Source organism: Phalangium opilio, unplaced genomic scaffold (genome assembly GCF_054372755.1).
Source record: "Phalangium opilio isolate 3A_F unplaced genomic scaffold, DU_Popi_V2 ptg001304l_1, whole genome shotgun sequence".
In the NCBI taxonomy this organism is placed as follows: Eukaryota; Metazoa; Arthropoda; class Arachnida; order Opiliones; family Phalangiidae; genus Phalangium; species Phalangium opilio.
Window position 1 is genome coordinate 267,631 of NW_028324256.1, and position 24,959 is coordinate 292,589.

At 37.6% G+C, this 24,959-nt stretch overlaps 1 protein-coding gene across 1 annotated transcript; it reads left to right on the forward strand.

Annotated features, from left to right (window-relative positions):
• Positions 1-8,537: 8,537 nt before the first annotated feature.
• LOC149583946 (uncharacterized) lies at positions 8,538-11,522 on the forward strand. The gene is made up of 5 exons (XM_089863960.1): positions 8,538-9,363; positions 9,431-9,736; positions 9,944-10,255; positions 10,320-10,883; positions 10,936-11,522. Exons 1-5 carry the CDS (start codon positions 8,538-8,540, stop codon positions 11,520-11,522), a joined length of 2,595 nt encoding a protein of 864 aa, XP_089720086.1.
• The last annotated feature ends 13,437 nt before the right edge of the window (positions 11,523-24,959 follow it).

The window sequence follows — 24,959 nt, forward strand, 5'->3', positions numbered from 1 at the left end:
GATGACGTAAATATTGGAGGGCTATGCCCTTTCGACCAGAATCAGTAGTCCCATCCAAAAACCAGTATTGGGGGAGTTAAAGCGATAGTGCTACAATGGCTATTTTTAAAGTGCTAGTATTTTAAATTAAAGGGGCAGTAAAATAAAAACTGTTACAATGTCTGTATTTTTAGAGCGCGAAGATTTAACGGATCATGCATAAAAATGTTTGGACTAAGTTTTTTTAAGTACTGGAAACGCATATATTTCTTAATCTTTATTATAATAATTATCAAAAAGGGAACATTTAAAATAATTATTAAAAAAGAATATGTATAATAGAAAGTTAAAGTCATATTAATACTTCTAGAAAGTCAAAAATCATATTATTATTATTATTTGAAAGTCTCTATTTTGCGAAACTATATTTGACAACTAAAATAGTTGGTGAATGCAATCGTTAAGTTGTCAATGGTTCTTTTAATCGTTATTGAACTAATTACTAAGTTCTACACCCTGGCAAGTTGCAAATATTGCTCAACAGATGGCACCATCAGATGGTCAATTAAAAATATTTTCAATCAATACTCGCGTAGCCAGTCCCAGATTTATGGCGAAGACTTTCAGTAAAATAGTCGCTCTAGGTATCATGTGTATTTAAACTTTCGCCCAAGCAAAGAAAATTATTAAACTCATTTAATTAAAAAATCATGATCATAAAAGCCCCACTGAGCTTTTTATTAAATTATTAAACCCTATATTTCTTAAAAGCGGATTCTCCTAATACCAATCGCTATCCAATTTCTTATTTAAAGACTTTCAACATACATATCCGTACAGGGGTGGAAGCGGTCGCTTTTCTCATAACACGCTGTGTGACCATGAAAGCAGTTTTAAAATTCTCTTTAATTTCCAAAAAATAAAATGTTTCGCTTTAAAGTAATACCACGGTGTTTTAACATTCTAATGGCAATTGTAACACCTTGGTTTTGAAAGAAATTTTGCGGTTTCTAAAAAAAGCCACAATGCAAAAGAAAAGTAAATAAATTTGCCTTTTTGGAGTTTACAGTATAATTGTAATAATAGTGCTCAAACACAGGATTTCTCAAATGCATCCAAAAAAAACAGAGTTGCTGTGAAAGAATGGGTCAAAACTGCCCAACAGCGGGTGAGCCGTGCGAATGAGATTGGGTGATATGGGGGGACACCTACCCGGCTTTCCAATTTGTATTCGTTTTCATTTTAATTTTTAATTTTAAGAATTTAAACTTTTTTTCCTCTCCATGTGACGCTTGCATTGGACGTTTCTGTGTGTCTGTAAACTCAGTTTCACATTCGCAGCAAATGTGGTCGCAATTTCCGCACCGCGTTATCAATTAACCCAAATTCGGAAAGTTTCGATTTCATTATGTTATATATCACACATTAGCATTATGATTTCTTCGGCTCGTAACACGCCAAATTTTGTTATCGTCTATCCCACGTACACATTGACTTCTAGAAACGCCACCTCGTACAATGTTCATCCTTATATTCCATAAGAAACAAATTATGACGAAAATTATACTTATAACTTTCAATTAAATACTTCTGTTCACACTAACCTCTTGCTACCCACATTCTTACCAATTTATTTCAATTCAAAAAAAAAACTTATTGTCCCTTGGCTGGTTATTTCCCTCTGGTGAACCCCACAGTTCACGAGCCCCCGTGGCTTTCTCGCTATTTCGCGTACGTAAAACTCACGCCTGCATGGTCATTGTTCGCGTACGAAAATAAACTTGCACATGCATGAAAGGTAGTTCACGGTCACGAGCCTCTCTACGTTACGAAGATACGAACCCTTTGAGAGAACCAATTATCAGTGAGCTTTTTCGCTAAGCCAATTATCAACGAGCTTTTTGTAATAAGCCAATGAGAAAGCTTTATGTGGTACAAGACCGAATTTCAAGTCGGTCTGAATCTATAAAAGGCCAGGACGAACAATAGACTTGAGTCTTCAGTATTCTATATTTCTGACCTAGTGGCTAGCCCAGTCCGATCGCAGCCCGCTAAAAAGGAAGCCCCAGAGAAGTTAACTCCTGGATGAACGACTAAGTTGCTAACTTATGCCCGGTTAAATTACCCGCGAAAAGTGAAAGTCTTAATTCGTGCCAAGTATCCTGCTGCCATGATATGGCGTAGAAGTCCTGGACCTTGATATCTATCCTGCCGCCAAACTATGCCGTAGAAGTTCATCAGTTCTCCCGCCAAAAGCGTGTACCGCCCGATGTCTATCGGAACCTACCACGTTACCATGAAACGTGTTGCCGGACCATCACCGATTTATAGTGCCATCGTAAAACAATAGAAGTTCATCAGTCCACGTAATTAACGGAACTCAAAATGAGCTAAACGCGAACTTCAATATAAACCGTGAGCCACGAAACTTTGCAAGTATCAATAAGGGTTAACCAGCCTTAAGTTAAGTTTAGAATTAAGTAAACCAATTCTTGCCATTAATATTTGAAGTGTTAAACCTCTTATGAGGTCATGATTAATTTAGCATTGATTAATAAATATATTTCCAAGGTTTAATCATGTTCCCGTTTATTTCATTTACCAATGCTGACATACTTATTCAAAATACAATTCCCTAGACAACCGTACCAAATTTAATATGTTATATCATATAGCCCCTGATTATTAATTATCATCATATAAAAAGAAGTTAAAAGTTGTCGCAAAATCTGTTACATTATCTTCTACTCCATTACCATCGTTAAAAAATTTTACTCTGTGAATATCTAGGATTTCGATAAACGTCCTGGCTTTCAATGGCTGCTGGCCCATTGGGCCGAGTCCCATTAGACCAAATACTGCCAAAATGAGACTATCCCGTTTATTTCAACATCGACCAGAAGTGGTAATTATTAAATTAAAAATACGGTAAAACAGTCTGTAATAACCAGACTAGCTTAGGGTCTTGGTAGTCTGTCGTCTTTCCCCTGTGGATGGTACAAGAGAAACAAGTGTTGATCGAAATGCATTAAGGCATTAGCTCTGTGATTGAAAATACACAGGCGAAGTCATGGGTTTGTAGTAGCTTTCGTGGCTTTGAATAGGCGAAAAACCACTAAGAAAAGATTCTCTTCCAGACCTTGATGGTACTGGGAAAGAAATAATATTTTCATCTTCAAAGAGTTCACACACCCTCAATTTGTGTTTAAATTTGATGGACAGCTGTATCGAAGCAAGATTATTGGAACGTCTATCTATAGTTGAAAAATTTTCGTTAAAGTATTGTGTTTCTTGGGTTTTGCGTGGTGGGATTGGTATTACGAAAAGCGGATAAGGCTTTATTTCAACCTTTATTATATATTTTAGAAAACGTGATACTTGTTGATGAGAAGGAATAGAGGCAATTTAAAATCTAGTTTGGAAATATAATAGGTTTTTGAAACGGTCGTTAGCTAGAATAATTAAACTCAGAAATGAGTTCGGATACGAGTTGCTAGTTTAGTCATGAATAAAATAATTTTTCCCGTGAATAGTGATTTTAGAAGCTGGCTTCTGCGCAGACTTATAGAGAAATAAGAAAACTAGACTTAATAGCACGAAACTAGAAAATAGTCGTGAGAGAAGAGCTCTCTCAAAATTTCATAATTTAAATAGCGTGATGTACGACATCATATATTCTGATTGCTGTTTCTTCCCCTCTTTACGTGTAATTTAACCTCAACAATTCGAGTTCCAGTTTGGTATTGGGATTTTAGACAGTTGATTATAACAGTATCTAGCACCGTGATTGCCAAAACTAGAAAATGATGACTCCATGTAGAACTGTTCTATAAAATCCTTTGTTCGATTTGTGTTTAGAGATGAATTACGCGTAAATAGGTCGAAGTTTGCACTTTATATTTAAAGATATTCTCACGCAGGCGTGGCTCGAGAGTGTAATGTTAACTAGCTCTCCGTGTTTTTCACGCGACCTCGTTTTTGATGTGGAAAAAAATCCAAAGTGATTAATCCAGCACTAATTAGCACATTTCACTTGGTGAAACATGAATGAAACAGTGTATAATATTACTGTACAATGGCCGGAAGAAAAGGTAAGTTAAGCGTATCCGAAACTGAAAGTTTTAAACAGCCCAAAATGTTTGGTTTAATCGGGTGTTTCGTTTCTAGCTTCTAAATTACATAATAAAAACTTTTAAAAGAGCAGAAATGACGATTTTATTGTTTTCGGTTCAGTTAAAACCGCCTCTAAGTCTGACAATAATAGTTAATAAAGAATAATAGCTACGCATTTATGCATATATTTATTGTAAGATTCCCAGTAAGTGTTAGAAACAGGAAACAGGTATTAAAGTCAGTGTCAAGTCCATAAGGTAGATAAGCCAATTACCTCATTCGAGGTAGGTTTCAAGTGCTTCGGCTGATGTAATTTTGTTGTTTTTCAACTTGTTTATAAACTAACCTACCGGAAATTTTATCCACATATTAAGAATCCTGATTTAATTCTGTTTATCAAAACAGTTAACGAACAACACAGAAAGATATATCTAATCAAAAAAGCACCCAATAAATACTCCTAATGAAAGTCCAATAATCAAGCCGAAACTAGTCGAGCTATTTTAATAAAAATATTAAAAACCTTGCGCACTTGAGAAAACCGTTTCTATTTTAAATTATTTAAACCATTTTGAAATTTACCTGCAAAAAATGAACCAGAACTCTATGGCTTTATTTGGATATTCGCTGCAGTTTTTTTTTTCAATAAAATTGCCGACATCAAAATTAAGTATTTTGTTTTAATGGAGCCTGGTTTCAGTTGTAGAGTTAATGCACTTCAGTAAAAGCTGTATTTTAAGATTAAAAACTTTTTCTAGAAACCCTGGGATTATCCTTACGATTCCGCACTTCGAGTTTGGTATTTCATTTTTGAACACACGAAACGTCTCAGGTAAAGTAGGCCCGCAGAGCGAATGAAGGAGGAATACATGTCTTAGCTATGGACCCAAAGGAAGGCGTAATCTTAACAGTTTTTCTTGAGCACCAGAGGAAACCGATTACTTTTTAATCATATTTTGATTTCATTGTTATTTTCCAAATGTCAGTTAAATATTATTGCTTCAGCCTATTTTCACTGTAGTGGGGAAGGTTTTAAGAGTTAACCCATGGAACCTTCCACTCAAAAGACCTTGAATAGTTCTTGTTGGTGGCTTTGTGGTGACACGAACCCTCAGGGTCTTTTACTAACCCCCTTTTGGCCAAATGAACCTGTCTTTCTTTACCTGGCAAAAACTTGTATTCTGAAAATACCGCTCTTACAAATGGTCTAGTATTATGTTAAGAACCTTCATATTTAAGAATTGTGTAAATAATTGCACTGTGCGTATTAGAGCCGCCACATAGTCGCCAGATTTTTGCATTGGTTTAAGTGTTTGCAACCCCATCTCAATGCGGTCAAAAGTACTTTTCCCTCGTTCGCGAGCATATGGCTCGGGGCCACTCCTTCATACGCTCAGGGTATCTCTAGGAAAGCGCATTCCTAATTGTGTTCAATATTAAAGGTTCACCCCTACTATGGACTCGGATGAATGGCTTCGAAATGTAAGTAAGATATTCAAAATGAGCGCAAAAATATAGAAAAATGTTTGTAATAAAAATATCTCCGTTTCGATGAGTTTGACCACTTTTTGTACGAATTCTACAGTTTCACTCCCTAGAAGAGAGATTTCACAAGAAATCGTTTACTTTATTTTGTCCGCGTGCTTATGAATATCTGGACTATTGACGACCTTGTTACGCTTGAACAGATGTCTTTTTTGAAAATGTGTTATTGAGTAGAAAAAGAAGTAGGCTTCAAGTTATGGTGTAACAACAAGAAGCCGTTTGGCTAGACTAATACCCTATGGTATGAATCAAAACCTCTTTGTAAAAGATTCTTAAACGAGGTACAGAATTGCTAGAGCATTAATAGATTAGCTATAGTCTACTTTTGCTGTATATACTTATTTTTCCGTTTTCTCTGACTGGAGAAGTATGCTTTTGAGAAATGTTTTTGGCCCAAACTTGAAACCAAGCATTTTTTTCTGTACCATGACAACTCCTAAACGTCTCGTTTCTGTACCCAGAGATCCGTCTTTTTTGGCGCCTTGGTTATCAATTGTTACATGGTTACGTGAAAACTTCAAAAAAGGATAAGCCTTTAATAGAATATTTAAGGTTATAGATATCTCGAACGACGACTACTTTTCACCATCCGCCGAGGCTGGGGGGGGATTTGAGTTGAGGCAAGGAACTTCTGGGAGAGTTTTACCGGGTATAACTAGCGTGAGATTTTCCAGAAAAGCAGAACCCGAAATGTCGAGCGCGGTTCTAAAAAATAGCGGCATGGTTTAAAACGTGCCATTTTAGAAAAAGTTGATGTAGTTTTGGGAAATAGCTCTGTTAAATTACAGGTTTGAACAAATCTTAGCCCTGTAGTAGGCTTACCTAATAAGTACTGCAAATAGATCATCATGCCCTTATCTCACCTAATTTTTTCCATTTTAAACCTACTGAACTTAGAATATCCATATCTATCCTAAGGCTTACCTGACCTACATTATCGAAGCTAAAATAACGTAGCCTAACCTTACCTTATAACCGAACCAAACTGTTCGATACCGATCTCTCGCAAAAGTGAAAATTCTTAACCCTCTACGACCAAGCCCTAAAACCTGTAACAATGACAGGCAGAGAACGGGTTTTCGCGGGAACTCTTGTACCCGTACCTGTCCCTTTTGTTAATTTTTTCTATCACATATTTTCGTCAGTCGCGAATTCCACTCCCTTAATAGAAGTTCGCTCGGCTCATACAAGCAAATTAGTTTTTGATTTTACAATACTTGTTTTCAAATTCTTACATTGATTAAAAGTTCGTTTTGTTTACTTCAACTGCGTATTAATTTCTCACGACACCGAACATATTTTGGTCCGTCGAGCCGGATCTGTTCGCAATTAACAGAATTATCCAAAAATCAATCAACATATTCGAGGTGAACCGGCAAATTTTCGGAAAATCGTGAAAACTGTGCGTGTTAAATGAACAATCAACGTCAACTTTAACTCTAGAATTATGGATGCATTGCGGCACAAAAGAAGGGCAATCAAAGGCCAAATTACGCGATTGGAAACAATTGTTAGTGGACATGCTTCTCAACCATGGGGTGAAGCAGGACTAAAATTATACGTGAACAAAAGTGAACAGTTAATATTGGATTTGCGTCATTTACAACAAAATATAATCACTACGTGCCTTCCAGCTGATTTTCAACCTAAAGAAGCAGAATATAACGCTTTAATCCAACGACTCGAAACGGTAAACATATTTTTTGCTTCTGAGTTAAGTCAAACGCAAACAGCCTCAGCAGCGGCCTCCAGTACTACCGCTCAAACAAGCGCGCCAAGTGCCGATATTAGACTGCAAAAACTAGATTTACCGACATTTGGAGGTAACTATGTAGACTGGTTATCATTCCGCACTAACAGACGAAGCCGCTCTGTTAATAAAATCCATCCCCACTACGGATGCAAATTACCCAGAAGCGTGGGATATTCTTTTGAATCGATACAATAATACGCGTGAATTAATCGATGCTCAACTAAAGCGCTTATTTACACAGCTTCGAGTCAATCAAGAATCATCTTCGGAACTCCGAAAGCTACTCGATACAACTTCAGAATGTATCCGCTCTCTAAAGGTGCTGAACGAACCAGTTCAACATTGGGACTCAATTCTCGTCTTTATTGTAAAGGAAAGACTAGATCCAGAATCAAGACGTCAGTCTGAGCTTTCACTAAGCCGTACAACCGCACCAACCTTTGACGACCTCCGAACCTTCCTCGAACAACGTTCTCGAGCGATGGCGGCGGCTCAAGAAAGCAGTGTCAAAGCAAAACCACAGTCTCACGCTAAAAGATCAGCACTAACCCATGTAGGGACCACTAGAGCAAACTGTCCCATATGTAAAGCAGAGCATAGCATTTACAAATGCTCAACTTTTGCCAAAGTGTCAGTCAACGAACGTTGGGACCTAGTAAAAAAGAAATCCTTGTGTTTCAATTGCTTGCGGCGTGACCACTCAAGTCCAGATTGCAAATCAGGTCACTGCAATTTATGTACCAGCAGACATAATACGTTGCTTCACGCAGAAACAAAAACGGAAGCGAAAACTGATGCACACATCGAACCCGAAGTTATTTCCCATATCTCAAGGGGAGAAAAGAGTAACTCTCAAGTTCTTCTGTCAACCGCAATGGTTCTGGTCAAGGACTTCAAAGAAGTATTTCATCCAGCTAGAGCTTTGCTGGATTCAGCCTCAGAGGCAAGCTTCATCACTGAAAAATGAGCCAAACGATTGCAAATAACGATAACAAACATTGACGTTTCAATTGGGGGCATTGGAGCTTCAGTCCGAGGGTCATCTCGCGGAATAGTTGAATTAGAACTTTCTTCTACTCGGGAAAAAAAGGCTTTACTAAAAGTAGAGGCGTTAGTACTAAAGAAGCTAACGAAGAACATTCCAAGCATGGAAGTGGATCCTAGCTCCTTTATTCATTTCAAGGGACTTCAGTTAGCCGATCCCCAATTCTACACTCCCCAGGAGGTGGATATCTTACTGGGTGCAGACGTGTACTTAGACATAATTATCGATGGACAGTGCAAGGGTCCAAGCAACATGCCAAGCGCTGTCAATAGTATATTCGGATGGACTATTTCTGGCCCATTCAAAACTGACAATCCTAGACCAGAAATACAAATTCATCACTGCACAATTGACGAACAAGTCAGAACATTCTGGGAATTAGAAGAGCTGCCCACACGAAAGGTACTGCTCCCCGAAGAAAAACAATGCGAGATACATTTCTCTGAAACTCATTATCGGGATGAAACTGGAAGATACATGGTTCGACTTCCTTTCAAGGCCGAACCCAACACCCTAGGGGAGTCTTGGAAGATAGCCATGCGTCGCTTTCATCACGTAGAACGTCGATTACAAAGCAATCCAAGGGCTTACGAAGCCTACAAGAACTTTATGAATGAATACGTCCAGCTGGGTCACATGCAACTCATGGATGTCGAATCAGCAGCACACAACTACTATTCACCTCATTTCGCAGTTCAAAATGAGAAAAGTAGCTCAACTAAAACACGGGTCGTATTCGATGCGTCAGCCAAATCATCAAATGGCATATCTCTCAATGATATTTTATTAGTCGGTCCCAAACTACAAGACGACCTAGTAAACATCCTTATTCGCTTCCGCGTTCACGCTATTGCAATGAAAGCTGATATTGCTAAAATGTACCGCCAAATATGGGTCCATCCCGAAGAACACAAACTTCCAAAGAATAGTCTGGCGGCCAAGTCCAACTGAACCTTTGCAAGACTATAAACTCTTAACGGTTACTTACGGTACAGGATCAGCTTCGTATCTTGCCACTAATGTTCTTCAACAGCTAGCTCTTCTGGTCAAAGAAAGCTTTCCTAGAGCGTCAGAAAAACTAGCAAAAGACTTTTCGAAGGATGATTTGCTCTCGGGCGCCAACAACATCGAAGAAGCGTTGCAAATACAAAAGGAATTGTTGAACGCTGCAGCCAGCGCGGGATTTGATATTCGAAAATGGGTATCAAATGAACCAGCTCTACTCGAATCCATTTCTCCTGACAAACAAGAAATTCCAATACCAATATTGTTTGACAACAAGGCTTCAGTTACCACACTAGGTTTGCCTTGGACACCGGGGACAGATGACTTCTCATATGTAGTCACGTCACCATCATATCGCAGTACCATCACCAAAAGAACGGTCCTATCCGATACTGCAAAAATCTTTGATCCTTTGGGATTACTTTCTCCAGTCATCTAACGAGCAAAGATATTTATCCAAGATCTTTGGAAACAGCAACAAGACTGAGATGACCCGTTACCAGAGTCGTTCGTCTATCGTTGGCAAACTTTCCGCAACGATTTGCCATCTATTGAAACGATACGGATACCTCGCTATGTATCTCAAAGAGAGCTGAAGAGCCGCAGTCTACAGGGATTTTGTGATGCTTCGGAGAAAGGATTCGCCGCAGCTGTATACATGCAAACTCTGAGTTCGTCTGGCGAGATAAGAGTGGAACTTATCGCATCAAAAACCAAAGTCGCTCCGACAAAAACTGTAAACGTACAGAGGCTCGAACTCTGCGCCGCCCTTTTACTCGCGAGATTGGTAAAATTGATCCAAGAGGCACTTCCAAGTACAACAGACATTGTTACAATTGTTTGCTGGTCAGATTCAAACAACGTTCTCTCATGGCTAAGAGCACCTCCACACAGATGGAAAACTTTTGTCGCCAATCGTGTCGCCGAAGTTCAAGAAACCCTTCCAAACGCACAATGGTGACACGTGGCTGGCAACGCAAATCCAGCTGATTGCGCATCGAGGGGAATGTCAGCCCGAGGGCAATTTTTCTCTATGGTGGCATGGGCCAGAATGGCTTTCGCATGATACTTCAAGGGAACCTGAACAGCAGATGGAAGAATCCGAATACTGTCTCGTTGAGGAAAGAATTGTCAAGGTCTACATGGCTAGATACCAATCCGAAGGCACATTACTCTTTCCCTATTCTTCTCTAAGAACACTAATCCGAGTCACAGCCATAATCTTCAGGATGATATACAATTTCAAACAACCAAGAAAAGATGCTTGGACAAAGGGGCCATTGTCAGCCAAAGAATTGGATGATGCACTTTATCACTGGGTCAAGGTAGTACAGTCCGAACACTACCCCAAGGAGATTAATCAGCTGAAAGGGAATTCCCATTTCACCAAAAAGCAAACTGTTGCCACTCCAACCGTTCGTGGGTCGACATGGCGTCCTAAGAGTTGGTGGTCGTTTGCGAAACGCGAATTTACCCTTGAGCCAGACATATCCAGCAATTATTCCGCGAAAAAGTCGTTTAATGGATCTCCTAATAAACTATGAGCACACGAAAAGCTTCCATGGTGGATCACAACTTATCGTAGCAAACCTTCAACAGAGGTTTTGGATCATTGGCATCAGGGATGCAGTAAGATATCAAATGAAGAAATGCATTCGCTACACTCGTCAAAAAGCTATGACTGTCCAACAAATGATGGGCGATTTACCCTCAGCGAAAGTAAATAAAGCCAGATCATTCCTGCAATGTGAGGTGGACTACGCTGGACCATTTCTTCTTCGCGTCATAAAGGGCCGCATACACAAGATGTACAAGGCTTATCTAGCTGTGTTCGTTTGTTTCACGACTCGAGCCATGCACTTAGAACTTGTAAGTGATATGACCACAGCAGCATTCTTGGCCGCACTCAAACGCTTTGTCGCTCGAAGAGGAAAATGCCAGAGCATGTACAGCGACTGTGGAACAAATTTCATAGGAGCTGATCGAGAAATGCGTGAGTTTTTGAAAGTCATCGCAAAAACGCCACACCAGAAACCAAGTCTTAGGGTGGCTAGCCGACGAAGGAATATCATGGCATTTTAACCCGCCAGCAGCACCACATATGGGAGGCTTATGGGAAGCTCGCGTAAAATCCGTGAAATAATATCTGAAGAGAGTAGTTGGCAACGCAAATTTAACTTACGAAGAAATGCAAACTCTCCTTTGTCAAATCGAAGCTTGCTTAAACTCCCGTCCTTTAACAGCCATAAGCACCGATCCCAACGACCTCACTGCTTTAACACCTGGACATTTTTTAATTGGAGGACCCATAACTGCTATTCCTGAACCTGATCTAACCGGGGAAAAGATCAATCGCCTCTCCAGGTGGCAACTAAGCCAACAATTGCTCCAGCACTTCTGGTGAAGGTGGCGCAATGAATATCTATCTCGTCTTCAGCAAAGACCAAAATGGGCAGCAGCCAAAGCTAACTTAGCAGTTGGGGATCTAGTATTACTCAAAGATGAGGATCAACCTCCCACCAAATGGAGAATGGCACGACTCTTCAACTGCATCCAGGAGCAGATGGTTTGGTGAGAGTGGTCACAGTAAAGACGGCAACAGAAAAAGAATTAACAAGTCCCGTCGTCAAGGTTTGCAAACTACCGTTGGACTAATTACACTTTCTATTGAAATGAATATTTCAAGGTAGGCGGAATGTTCGATACCGATCTCTCGCAAAAGTAAAAATTCTTAACCCTACGACCAAGCCCTAAAACCTGTAAAAATGACAGGCAGAGAACGGGTTTTCGCGGGGACTCTTGTACCCGTACCTGTCCCTTTTGTTAATTTTTTCTATCACATATTTTCGTCAGTCGCGAATTCCACTCCCTTAAAAGAAATTCGCTCGGCTCATACAAGCAAAATAGTTTTTGATTTTACAATACTTGTTTTCAAATTCTTACATTGATTAAAAGTTCTTTTTGTTTACTTCAACTGCGCATTAATTTCTCACGACACCGAACACAAACATTATCATAAAAGACATCCTGGTTGTACAGCTCTTTAGGGAACTTCTGTAAAAGTACACCGCGTTTACGAGAATCTCTGTAAAGGGAACTACTGTTACGGGTAAACTGCATGCGTTAATTCTTTTGTTCAATTCTTCAATTTCAGAATGATTCCATTAATATGGAGCCTTAACCTTGCATGAGGGAAACCGATTTTGGATATGCTCAGATGGTTGAGATGGGATTTACTCCAATCTGCACAGTTCCATTCATGTACACATATCGAATAATGCTATCTGCAAAAAATCTGACCTTCATCGCTGCTCCAATGGGAGCCTTCGACGATCTAAAATCCATTTCGAATGGAGTAAGGAAAAGTTCTTTCATTACTCTTAGTATAATTAAGGCAAATTAATTGGATTTGCTTTATTCAAGCATAAGTCACAGCATGTTCGATGCTCTAAACAAATTAAAATTCGTAAAATTGGAAAAAAAAATAAATAACACTAATGGTATTTGCCTCACCTGAGTCCCAGCGTTGAGCCCCGTGAAATCAGACTAGCTTACCAAAGATATATTTTTATAAATAGAATAGCTCAAACCTAATAATGAATACTCTCAAGGTTTTGAATTTTAAAACCAAATGATAATGCAAGTTTTATTCTGGGAAAATACCGACTACATAGCAGCAGCCTCTATATTCTCTTTTAACTCTTCCCTAACCGTTTACGCCTTGACATAGACAGGGGCTCGCTGCGGCGCTGCCTTTCTTAAATTTTACCCCAAAAAATTTGTGCAAAAATTTAGGCGGTAGCGTTAGCAAAGCTAGACTTGCACTGGAAACGACCAAATATATTTGCATATTACCGTTATATTCTTATGTTTTTACTCGTGTATTTTTACTCCATACCTTTTTCAGATATGGTTCGGGTTAGTTTGCGTCATTGGCGTACTGGTGGTGATTGACATACTGCACATGATGGTGATGGGAACTCGAAAATCAGTCATAGCACTTGCCTCACAAAAATGCATACAATACTTTGGAGCCATTTTGGGAAAAGGTAATGGAAGACTCGTATTTGTTTATCACTTCATCTTTCGAAAGCTCTTAAAAAATCAGGATCGAGGTTTTCAACTCATCACAGTCAAACGGCTTACGTAATTTTAGCTACCCAATAATTTCAAATAGAAAAGTTTTAATTTATCAAATTAAATTTTTCAGAGATAAGGTTATACTTAAAGCAAACATTATTCAAAATTAGACACTTGTATCAAGCAAGCATCAATTAAAATTTTTATAAAGATACCATTCTTTTTTTTGAACCACAAATACAGTTTTTATTTAAGGGAATGAGAAGCTTAGTTTGGAAAACCTCTGATTTATATAGCAAAAGATATAATTAATTTCTGTGAATTCAAAAATATCAAGCTTTTAATTCTCCGATTTCTGGTTATTTGGCCGCAATATGCATTTGAAAATGCTTAATTTGAAATCCTCTTTTCAACCCTTACAAAAATCTTCTTTAGAACTCTTTAGAAAATTCCTTGGGAAATTTCTTTAGAAATCCTTTAGGGTTTTTTTTTGGGAAATTGGGGAATATTGGCATCTTTTTCTTTGTAAAATGCTTTGGAAATATCTTTGGAATTTTCATGGGAGATATCTTTGGAATTTTCATGGGAGATATCTTTGGAATTTTCTTCGGAAATATCTTTGGAATGTTTTAGGGAAATATCTTTAGAATTTTTTCGGAAATATGTTATTAATTTTCTTGGGAAATATCTTTGGAATGTTTTAGGGAAATATCTTTTGAATTTTTTCGGAAATATGTTATTAATTTTCTTGGGACATATCTTTGGAATATTCTTGTGAAATATAGGGAAGATTATGAGGCAAATTAATTTAGCCTTCTAGAAACGAGGATAGTTCTCACATGCAGAACCATATCCCAATGCAGGGAGTGCAGTTCTTATATGCTGAATAACACCACTTTTATCGCGGGAAGTTCTCGCATGTAGTGCGATACTGCTTATAAAGTCTGACATTTAATCGTCTTAAATACGGCAGAAAGTTTTAACCTTGTGCAACTGTATGCGGTACTAAGTGGGTTTTGGAGGCTTCAATGGCCAAGCAGTAGATACAGATGTTGTTGTTAAGTTTTATAATGTATTTTCACTGAGAGTTTTTTGAGTACCAGAAACGCGTTTAACCTAGTTTTATCTACAATATTTATCTGGGACTCTAATTACGCTCGAAATAAAGATAAAACATGTTACAAAAGAATTAATTTTAGGTCAGTTTTACTTTTCAAAAGCGAAAGTTTCAACTGCCAGTTTATACTCCCAGTAAATCTAAACATCACGATTTTAATTACGCGTATTTTACTTTTAATTTAATTTATCCTTTGCATAAACACCTCACGGATTATTAAAGGCAAAAAACCAAACTGGGTAAATACGATAGATCATTACGCTCAGTGTATTCGGTGTGCCCGGCTGAACTTTAGACACTGAATATGCGTAATCTTTAAAGCCCTGCCCTTGACAGTGCTAAAATGATCAAACTTAGTTTTTTCTTAGCGTTTTCCGGGAGTAAAGGTAATGCGTTCAGGGTTGGCGGTGGTTTAGGCGCTAAAATGATGATATATTTATATTAAAATATATGCTCAAAAACTACGTGGTTTAAAATTATTAGGTGGTATCATTTAAATTACTACTAAAGCAATTGTCATTTTTCTCGGTTTATATAATAAGGAAAACATACTGAGAGTGAGCTTAATTTTTGCTCTTGTAGGGTTCGATATTTCTTCGTCACAAGCCATTCGCTTCAGCGTTGGACCTTTCATCTTGATAATTGTCATTATCGTCAATTTGTTCAACGGAGTCTTGAAAGCCAACTACTCATCTCAGAAAAGAGAAAATATCAACAGTGTAACCGATGCCTTGAGATTATCTGAGGACATCCCGATTTATTTAAATCTTGGACCTATAATTGATAATAAAGTTTGTCGACGGGTAAGGATTTTATACTTTTTTCAAAGAAGATTTTTAGAATCAGTCAAAGTAATATTCGAATCATTTCAGACTGAAACTGCAATGAAAATGCTCTGTGGCAAACTGTGGCGGCAAGGAAACACATCTCCTAATTTCGAAAAACTATCTAGAGGAAAGGAAATTTGGTTTGCGGATATATCTCTGTTTCAGATGTCGTCCGTTTTCTCAGAAATTGATAACAAACCCACTCTTCTGGATCTTTACCTTGGTTCTAAGAAGTACTTCGATAAACCGATGGTTTTTCACGCAAAATGGCCAATGAATCCTGAAGCTCTGAAGTATATAAACCGAAGGTTGGTTTCCTTACTATCATAGTTCAGTAATACTCTGCGTGCTAATGTTTTTCATTCAGAACATTTAAAAATCGCACAAACTGTTATCCCGTCTAATAACGGTTTCAATTAGTAGAACTTTATTAAAGACTAGCAACAAAGGTGTTGCCAGTTGGGACGTTTTTATTTCTTTTCTGATCGCCATTTTAAACGATGACGACAAATCGAACTTAGGCCCGTTGATAGGAAGGGTGTAACACGTAAAATCATTACCCGAAATAGGAACCGCTGTTCTGAAAAACAGCGGTGTAGTTCAAAAGTTCTCTTTTTGAAAGAGCGGTTGCGATTTTAGCCAATAGCGGTTTTTACCTACAATTTTGAACCATTCTTAATACTACGGTTTTTTTAAGTAAAAAATCATAGCCTATCAAGTGCACCGAAACCTAAAATTGCTTATAAAGTAGAAAGAAACCTAAAATTACCTATAAAAAACCTCTCCTCACCTATCAAGTAACCTAACCTTACAAATCAAGATAAACCTGGTTCAACGTAACTTAATACTATTGGGGTTTAAAATAACCAAACTTAACCTAACCTAATACTATTAGGGTTTCAATTAACAAAATTTAACCTGATTTAATTATTCTTACTGACCTGGTACTATTTAATTTCAAATAACGCAACATAAACCATCCTAAATGACAATTGTTTTTCAAACCCTGGTTGTAGTGCTCTCAAGGGAGTTGCTGCAACCTTCAGGTTTACGAGAAGCGCTGTACAGGGACCTATCGTTATGGGTAAACGGAATTTTGAGGAAAGAGGTTTTTAGGGAAGCGCGGTTATGAGAACCTCTATCATAGGATCCGCTCATACGAGAACCGCTCATATGAGAGTTTCTTCACAGAATAAAGGGATCATGTGTACTAATTACTAGAGAAATCGGTTGAAATGAGCTTACGTTATTCAAAACCGAAAGGTTTTTCCATCTGTGACCACCAAGATGGCGAAGGATTGGAATAATCATTGTTTATAAGAGTAACTTCCTTGCCTATTTCTGTCTCCTAAAGCGATTTTGGGCTCAGCGTTGATTATCAAGAAGTCAGTTTAAATCTATATAGGGTTAGTCCCCCTATTATCGGACACATTTTAAAAAATTAAGGTTAAATGTAAGGAAATCACAGAAAACCTTTGAAAAGTTTATGAAATAAATATTTTGAACGTTTCTGCACCTAATGGTATAGAAATAATTCCAAAAGAACGATGTAATGTTGTCCCAATCATGGATTTTATTCGGCAAGTATCGTACCCTATTATCGGCTATTTGGATGTTGATTCGGACACCCATGTTCCATTTATCGGACGCCTATACATCCAACTCGGACACTGGGATCTCAGAATCGGACAGTGGGTCTTTGTAGCCCGGACACTGGGATCTCAGTATCGGACAGTGGGTCTTTGTAGCCCGGACACTGGGATCTCAGAATCGGACAGTGGGTCTTCGCTATCGGACACTGGGATCTCAGAATCGGACAGTGGGTCTTCGCTATCGGACACTGGGATCTCAGAATCGGACAGTGGGTCTTCGTTATCGGACATTTGGATCTCTGTATCGGACAATGGTTCCTCAATTGGAATACCAATTTTTTTTTAAATATAAAAGACAAGTGCAAATTGCTACTTCTCTGACACTTCTGGATCCATTCTGAACATCACTAACCGCTTTAAGCATTAAATATTTACAATCCCTCTCTTATTTGTCTTTAAAACGTGTTTGAAAGCTGTCCGATAATAGGTTTTCTACATTAGCTACGATTCGCGTTTTATTTTCATGTAAAGAAACCTAGAACTAACTGTTAAAGTAGCAATTTATAGAAAAAGATTCGGGCTTTACAGCCATACACATAACTTATAGTTGGCTTCTATTTATATACCTCAAAACACGATTTAAAAATGGGGGAAGAATTTTTCCGGCCCCTCAATTAGTTTTAATTAATCAAAAAAATTGGATATCTGGTTCGTTCGCGCTTTCCTCCTCTGACATCGCGCCACTTCTCTGTTTTTACATGCAACATACAGATTTCGACACCCTCTTTAAAACTAGGTAACTTACAGTGTTCCTTTTTTCCCCGGCAGTTTTATAAACAACTTTTTAAAAATGTGTCCGATAATAGGAGCGTCTGATAATAGGGGGACTAACCATAAACAGAACTAAATAATTGGGAGAGGCTACGCAAGACGACTTATTTAATACGCCTACTAGCTGTTACCCTCGACTTTGTTCGCGTAAATTTAATAGAGTTTCAAACAACGAAACTTGAATCGTAAACGCAATGCAAAAGAAATTGAACGGCGCTCAAAGATCAGATATTACGCTCACTCGGATTCCACGCTTCTGATTAGAAAACTTTAATTATGACCTATTCGTGATTACAGAATGCGGGCTTTCTTCGAAACTGGCCAATTGACAACGTGGCTACGCTCCCTCAAGAGAGACTACCACATCGTATTGGACCATTCAGAGGCTGAGAATGAAGTACATGTACTCAGGTTCAAGGACATTGCAGCCAAGTTGGCAATGTGGGCGGCAATGCTTGGAGTCGCTTCTTTCGTCTTCACCATGGAGATGCTGACAATTTTCATGTTTCGTTAAACACTGATGATGATGGGAACATTATAAGAATGTAACCAGGTAGTAAAGGGTTTTTAAGACAGCTGATCAAATCCAAAAAGATTTCTAAAACAGTTAGGTATTCGAAGTTTAGTCGCAAATATTTAGCTATAGCTAGCTATTGACGATTAAATCTAACACAGAGTTAATCTGCCTACGAGCGCCACTGCCATAGAAAGTGGAGTTGATTTAGGATAAATGGCAAATGAAGTTTGTAGTGTGACTCACATAGGGTAGACTAGGATGTTTTCATAATATAGGAAATCAACAACCGAAGCTGCAGTGCGATACACTTAAAATTTATATAACAAACTGTTGAGGTGCAAAACATAAGCGATAATATTTTATATTTTGTAGTAAGGGTAAAGCTTCCATAACTCAGTTCATACTCCTTTATTATTTAACTTATGCTTGTATTTGAAGTGTTGTCTATTTATAAACAAATTACGACTAACTTAAATCGTTCCCTTCACATAAAAAGCAATTTTCTACTCTGTATATATCCTTAAACTTCGTAAGAAAATTGTAGTTTTTTATCTTTCCCAGTGACGATGGCGTGTCTATGTCTGGGTGGCCGTGACCGTGTTAGCAGTTTAAAAATCGAAACAAAAGTCTTTTCAATTTCTGGACTGAATTGACTGTTCACAGAAATTTGGAACATATCTAGCGCACGACAAACGCTATCCACACTTTTACTGACCACTATTGCACAGCCGTTCATTCCACATAGACACCAATCTTCAGTCAGAGAGGTAAACATATTTTGCAAAAAAAGGGGATTTGAAAACAATATAGGTTTAACTATATCTGACAATGTTGTTTTTTAACATTTAATGTAAATTTTGGTCAGATAGGACATTAACTCTGTTCGGTAAATTTTAATTTTTAATTTTGCAGAATGTTTGTTAACCGCAATTGCCAACACCTTGAAGTCATACATAAACCTTTCTATATCTTCATTTCGTATCAACCTTATGACGCTTATTAGCAGAGATCTTTGATCATTAAGAGTACTTCGATGGTGAAGGCAAAAGAAGCGATTCCCAGCATTACAACCCACAATACAAACTTCGCTCCAAGGTTCTTCAAAGTGATAGCATGTAACTCATTTTCGGTCTTCACTGAATGCGCACGCCAATTTCTTTCTATGTTTCGTAGATATGGTATATCTTGTCCAGTTTCCATGAAAGTTCTCAATCTAGATCGAGAATGGGTCATAACTTGATTTTACTAATCAATAGAATAAGGCACTTTGAAACTATATTCCACGTAAAGAATAGGCTTAGAAAATTTCACCGTAACTAATGAAACTAACCAACTAAATTATTTTTCAGTCTATACACCTTTAGACTCATTTAAATGAGTCAACTTGAGTTAACTGGTTGGGAAGTGAGAACAGAAGTTGACAAGTTGAATCACAAAATTAAAAATTGATCCCTGACCAGCTTTTCCAGACTCAACTTTTTGACTCATTTAGTTAAGTCCAAAAGTTGTTTCGTCTGAAAAAGCCCAATGAAAAGCTACAGTAAAAGGATTGTGCCAAAGAGAATTCTACGTGGGTAAAATATCCATGGACAAATGCACATTTGCCATTTTCATCTTTGATTCAAATGCTCAGCGAGAGAGAGAAAGATAGTTTGATTTTCACTTTCGAAGAAATATAACACAAATAAAGATGCAATTAGAGGTCATTTCTAATCATATATTCATTTAATCTTTAAATTCGTTTAATTATAATTATTAAAAATAGGTTTGTTCAAAACCACGCAAAATCAAGTTTACCATCATTATTTGGATTTGGCAATTTCTACGTATAGATGTGAGACAAAGCATCAAAGTGCTAATGGGGAACATGATTACAAGGATTATGGTTGAACTAGGATATTCAACGAACCTTCGGTTGACGAGTTTAACAGCTTCCGGATTCATTTCTTTTCTTCTCAAGAGCATTTTCGGTTTGCACGAATAACTCGACGAACTAACGTGATAATCAGATCGATTAAATGGCGTTCTTTCTACTTCAGCTTCAGATACCATTAAATCGTTAACCATAACATAATGTTTTCTATAATTATTTTTATCCATTTTTAAACCGCAGAGAATTCTCAGTTCCTCGTCCGTCTGTAATCAATGGAGTCAGAACAGAGTGGGTAGACACAAAATGGAGGTTTAAAAATCTTTTACCGATTGGCAAAGCTCTTCTATTACTATTGAGTAAACGTCGACGTCAGGTACATTCAATAAATCCCTTGCACTGTTAATGTTTTCTTTCTTCTGAGATGAGTAACTGGCTCTCAAGACTCCGATGAACAATGTGAAGAAAACCACATTTATCAAAAGAAACGGTGCAACGCCGAAGCGAATCGCTGGTGCCGAAGAAATATCGAAACCTACAAGAACAGTTATTAAGATACATCTGTTTGTGCACATTTTTAGGACATCTGTTTAGATAAAGACGACACTAGACACATGGTGGAAGTTTCTTCTCAAGTTTGAACAAGAGAGTAAGGGTCAATAGTGACTGCCGGCGGTTACGAGTCAATTCTTTCGACGACCGTTAATTGTGGGATAAGTAAAACACTTGTTTAAATTGCTTTTAACAAATTGTTATACGTTATCGCGACCTCTGACATCGCAGAAATAGGTTTTTAAATCAAATTAGGAGGTTTCCAGCTTGTTTTAATTTCGCTGTGTTTAACATATTTTTGGAATCTCATGCTTGGAAGGACACTCAAAGATACCATGACAGATCTTTACCTTTCCCCAAAATAGCCCCAAAATACAGTACTAGTCTTTGAGAGGCGACAGACAACACTGATTTTTGAATTCCCTTCACCCACATGTGAATTATATCAATCGCCGTCAACACAAGTAGTACGCAAGCCAACCCAATCCAAATCTGTAACGAGGAATTAATAGGTATGTTATCGATTCTGCGTGTTATCAAAACAGCATTGTCCAAAACGGCTTTTTCATAAACGCGTTTGCCATTATAGCCATTTCTCGTTTCAGCACATTTTGATTACAGCGTTTATATCTTGAGCGTTGTTTTGTATTGTTGAAGGTATAAGTATTAGAGCTCGGCATTATCTATCCATTATCCATGTTATTTTATCCATAATCCAGAACTATCAACAGAAGTTGTATATTAAATCGAATTATGTCCACAAAATTTATCTATAAATAATCGATTATTCACTAATTTACGGATGCCGAGCTCTAATTAGTATTGATTTCAGCTTTAGGTTTGAATTTTAATGGTTGTCAAACAAACAGTTTCGCGGTCTAGTGTGTTAATGCGCTTTAATGTTTGGTTGGGATGGGTTTTTTGAACTCCTATAAATTACCTTCCACCTTATCCAAAATATCCTCCTATTAATTAGCTGCCACCTTTTCCAAAATATTCTGATATTCATTAGCTGCCACCTTTTCCAAAATATTCTGATATTCTTTAGCTGCCACCTTTTCCAAAATATTCTCCTATTAATTAGCTGCCACCTTTTCCAAAATATTCTCCTATGAATTAGCTGCCACCTTTTCCAAAATATTTTCCTATTAATTAGCTGCCTCCTTTTCCAAAATATATTCTTATTAATTTGCTACCACCTTTTCCAAAATATAATCCGCGAACCTGTCCATAACCTGAGGATCACAAACGGTTATGAAACGCTGTAGTGCTAAACCGCTGGTTGGGAAAATAGCGCTATATTGAGAAACGCGGAAACAGCAACCGCTGTTTTGGGCAAAAGCGCTGTATTGAGAAGCGCGGAAACATCAACCGCGGTTTTGCAAACCGCTGTTTTGGGCACCGCCTTATTCCAAAACGCTCTTTTGAAAACCGCTCAACTACCAGTGAACCGAATTAATATACGTATGAAAGTAAAAATACGTGCATAGGGACTTGGCAAAACGGCCTAGCTCCGCTCTCTACCACTATTCTTATTATTCATTTTTTGCAGAGTTGAATCTATTTCACCCCCTCTTTGGACCCCCTTTTTGGTATCTTTTTTAGCTCGAGTGGAAGTTAACGTGAGGTCCCAAGACGTAGTTCTGCCAAATTCCATTTATAGTCTAAAGTTTTGGTGGAATTAATTCGTTCCTATTTAAGAAGCAAAAAAACAAGTATTTTCTTACTGCTTTCGAAATAATATTTAAGACGATGAAGGCTCCGATTGGAGCTGGGTTGAACGTCAGGTATTTCCTCGAAAAAATTCTATAACAGCTGTACGTGAGAGGTACTGTTGTACTACAGTTTTGTCCATTTTCACAATCAGACATCACTATGTTTTCGTAACTATAAGGCATCCCCTGAAAATGCGTATTTGTAGTTAGTTTTTAAATCTAAAAGCAGACGTTAATTGCATATTTCATAAAATAATTTAAATTTTTGATATCATAATTGCAATAAATGAGCACCAAGTTTATTGCTTAAGGCGTTGGCACCTTTATATCAAACCGTTCAACGTGGTTGTCACATTCTCGTGAAGAAATGTAACAAAAGCGTCATCTTTTTCTTGCAAAGACTTCGCCTTACAACTTAAACCTGTATTTTTTATGTATTGTGATTTCATTTTTTCTGAAGTAAGACATGTACGGTTGGTTATAGATCAGGTTAGAGAAAGTACCAATTAACCACGGAAGTTTTTTAGTTCAATTTCATGGACTTCAAAAGAATTTTTACATAGCAAATAATTAAGACTAATCCTGACATTTACAAACAAATATAATAAATTTATAGAATTAAGCAGGGACAAAAGCCGTAAAACGCATTATGAATGGGCAGCGGATGACTTGGGGAGACCCAAACTGCTAAAAAAAGAATATGAAGGTATGAGGAAAATCCTTGAATCCATAGCCGAGTCCCAATCCAAGCTGGCTGAGGCTCTAACGACGATGGCCAATGCTTCAGTTCGGCAGCTGATGTCTTTGAAGTTATTTCTCTGACAGAGTCTGAGCATTGGCGAAGAAAAAACAGTCATTTTAAGGGTTACCTGTCAATAATACACAATCAAAATAAATTGTTTTGTTTTTTTGGAAAAATTGAGTCGTCACGCATGTTGACTTTACCGTCGGTTCCCTTGTGACGAGGACATTGGTAAAAAATTGACTCTACATTTTGGCGTTATATTGTTGGCTAGTGACACTTGAAGTTCCGATTTAATCTCATATACATATATGCTAATGTCGTGAACAAGTGCGGAGTTTATTGCCTTCTCGTGGCAATTGTCGAAAACGTGCTTTGCAAGGCCGAAATATACACGCTTTCATAGAATATAACAGTTATAAATTTCATTAAATATACAATTATTTATTATAATAAAATCAGTTTTTGACAAATTAACCATCTTATTATTACTTCCATTAAAATAAACTCTTTAAATATGTTATGATTTGCCGTGTTAATGTAAATTTTGCCTTAAACGGAGATCATCAAACTCCCACACTTAGTTTAAATCTCGAAAAACCCTTTGAACTGTTATGCACGACGTGCAATTCGATTACCATGTTCAAATCGCAAGCAATGAAGCTCGAGTTAAAAACAAAGCAGCCATACTAGGCCTAATTAAAAATATGAACCACAGCCAAGATGCCAACAAAGAGGTTTGGGGAAACCAAACTAGAAAACTCTCGCTGAATATCCGTGAATCTAAGATTGATGAAGGGATGAAAGGGGGTAAAAACTCCAATGCTCGATTCAGCCGTCTCTTTCGGCCGCAAAATTATTCATTGTATGATTAGGATATGGGTCTTACAGAATGCGTTTTATTATCATTCGGAGAAATTGACTCCAAAATAAAAGATTCGGTTCGAAATTGCTCCAAAAGGACCTCAGAGAATAGGGTCCCAGTTTTAACCAACCGTGTGGAAATTGAGTTATACGGTACTTTAGATTAACCACCCCCTTCCTTTTTAGAATAGTTGGTCTGTCAAGGCTAGTTAGCGCGTTCGACGACAGGAAATGTCCGCCACTAACTAAACCATGGCAGCGGCCCCTTCTCGTAAATCCCGTAAAAAATTTCGAGTTTAACAGAAACAAAAACTCGAAAGTTTCGAATTGCTTGAGATTAAAATAGATTGACGTCAGCCACAATTAGTTCCTATGTAAGGTGCGGTTCGACACATACAGCATGTATTTCTAAAAATTAATTACACTTACGCTGATAAAATTATTTTCATTTGGCAGACGGCAGTCATCTCGACAATCGATATACCTTTAAATTTAAACTCAATTGGGATATATTTTCTTATAATAACAGAAGCAAGCGTAGTAGGAGTACACCCTAAAAAACTTTTAATATTAGGATAAACTAAAGTGGCCTGGTCAAAATATTACTCCCACTGATTCAAAATAAATTCAAATTGTGATAGTGGGTGTTCTTGAAACAAATTTAATCCAACTGAACTAAATCTATTTCACTTTCCTTCTATTTATAGGGATGCCTAGGGCTTTGGTTCAAGATAATAACTGAGAATTGTACTCCACCTTCATTTGCTTTAGATGAAAGGTAGCATTTTCTACTTTACCTTAGAGGTTTCTTG

Bases quoted from the DNA above. Each gene is read 5' to 3' on its own strand.
- LOC149583946 (XM_089863960.1), top strand. From the start codon at position 8,538: ATGGAAGTGGATCCTAGCTCCTTTATTCATTTCAAGGGACTTCAGTTA. The intron at 9,364-9,430 runs GTCTGGCGGCCA...CTTACGGTACAG, and splicing joins ACACAAACTTCCAAAGAATA to GATCAGCTTCGTATCTTGCC. The intron at 9,737-9,943 runs GTTTGCCTTGGA...ACCCGTTACCAG, and splicing joins GGCTTCAGTTACCACACTAG to AGTCGTTCGTCTATCGTTGG.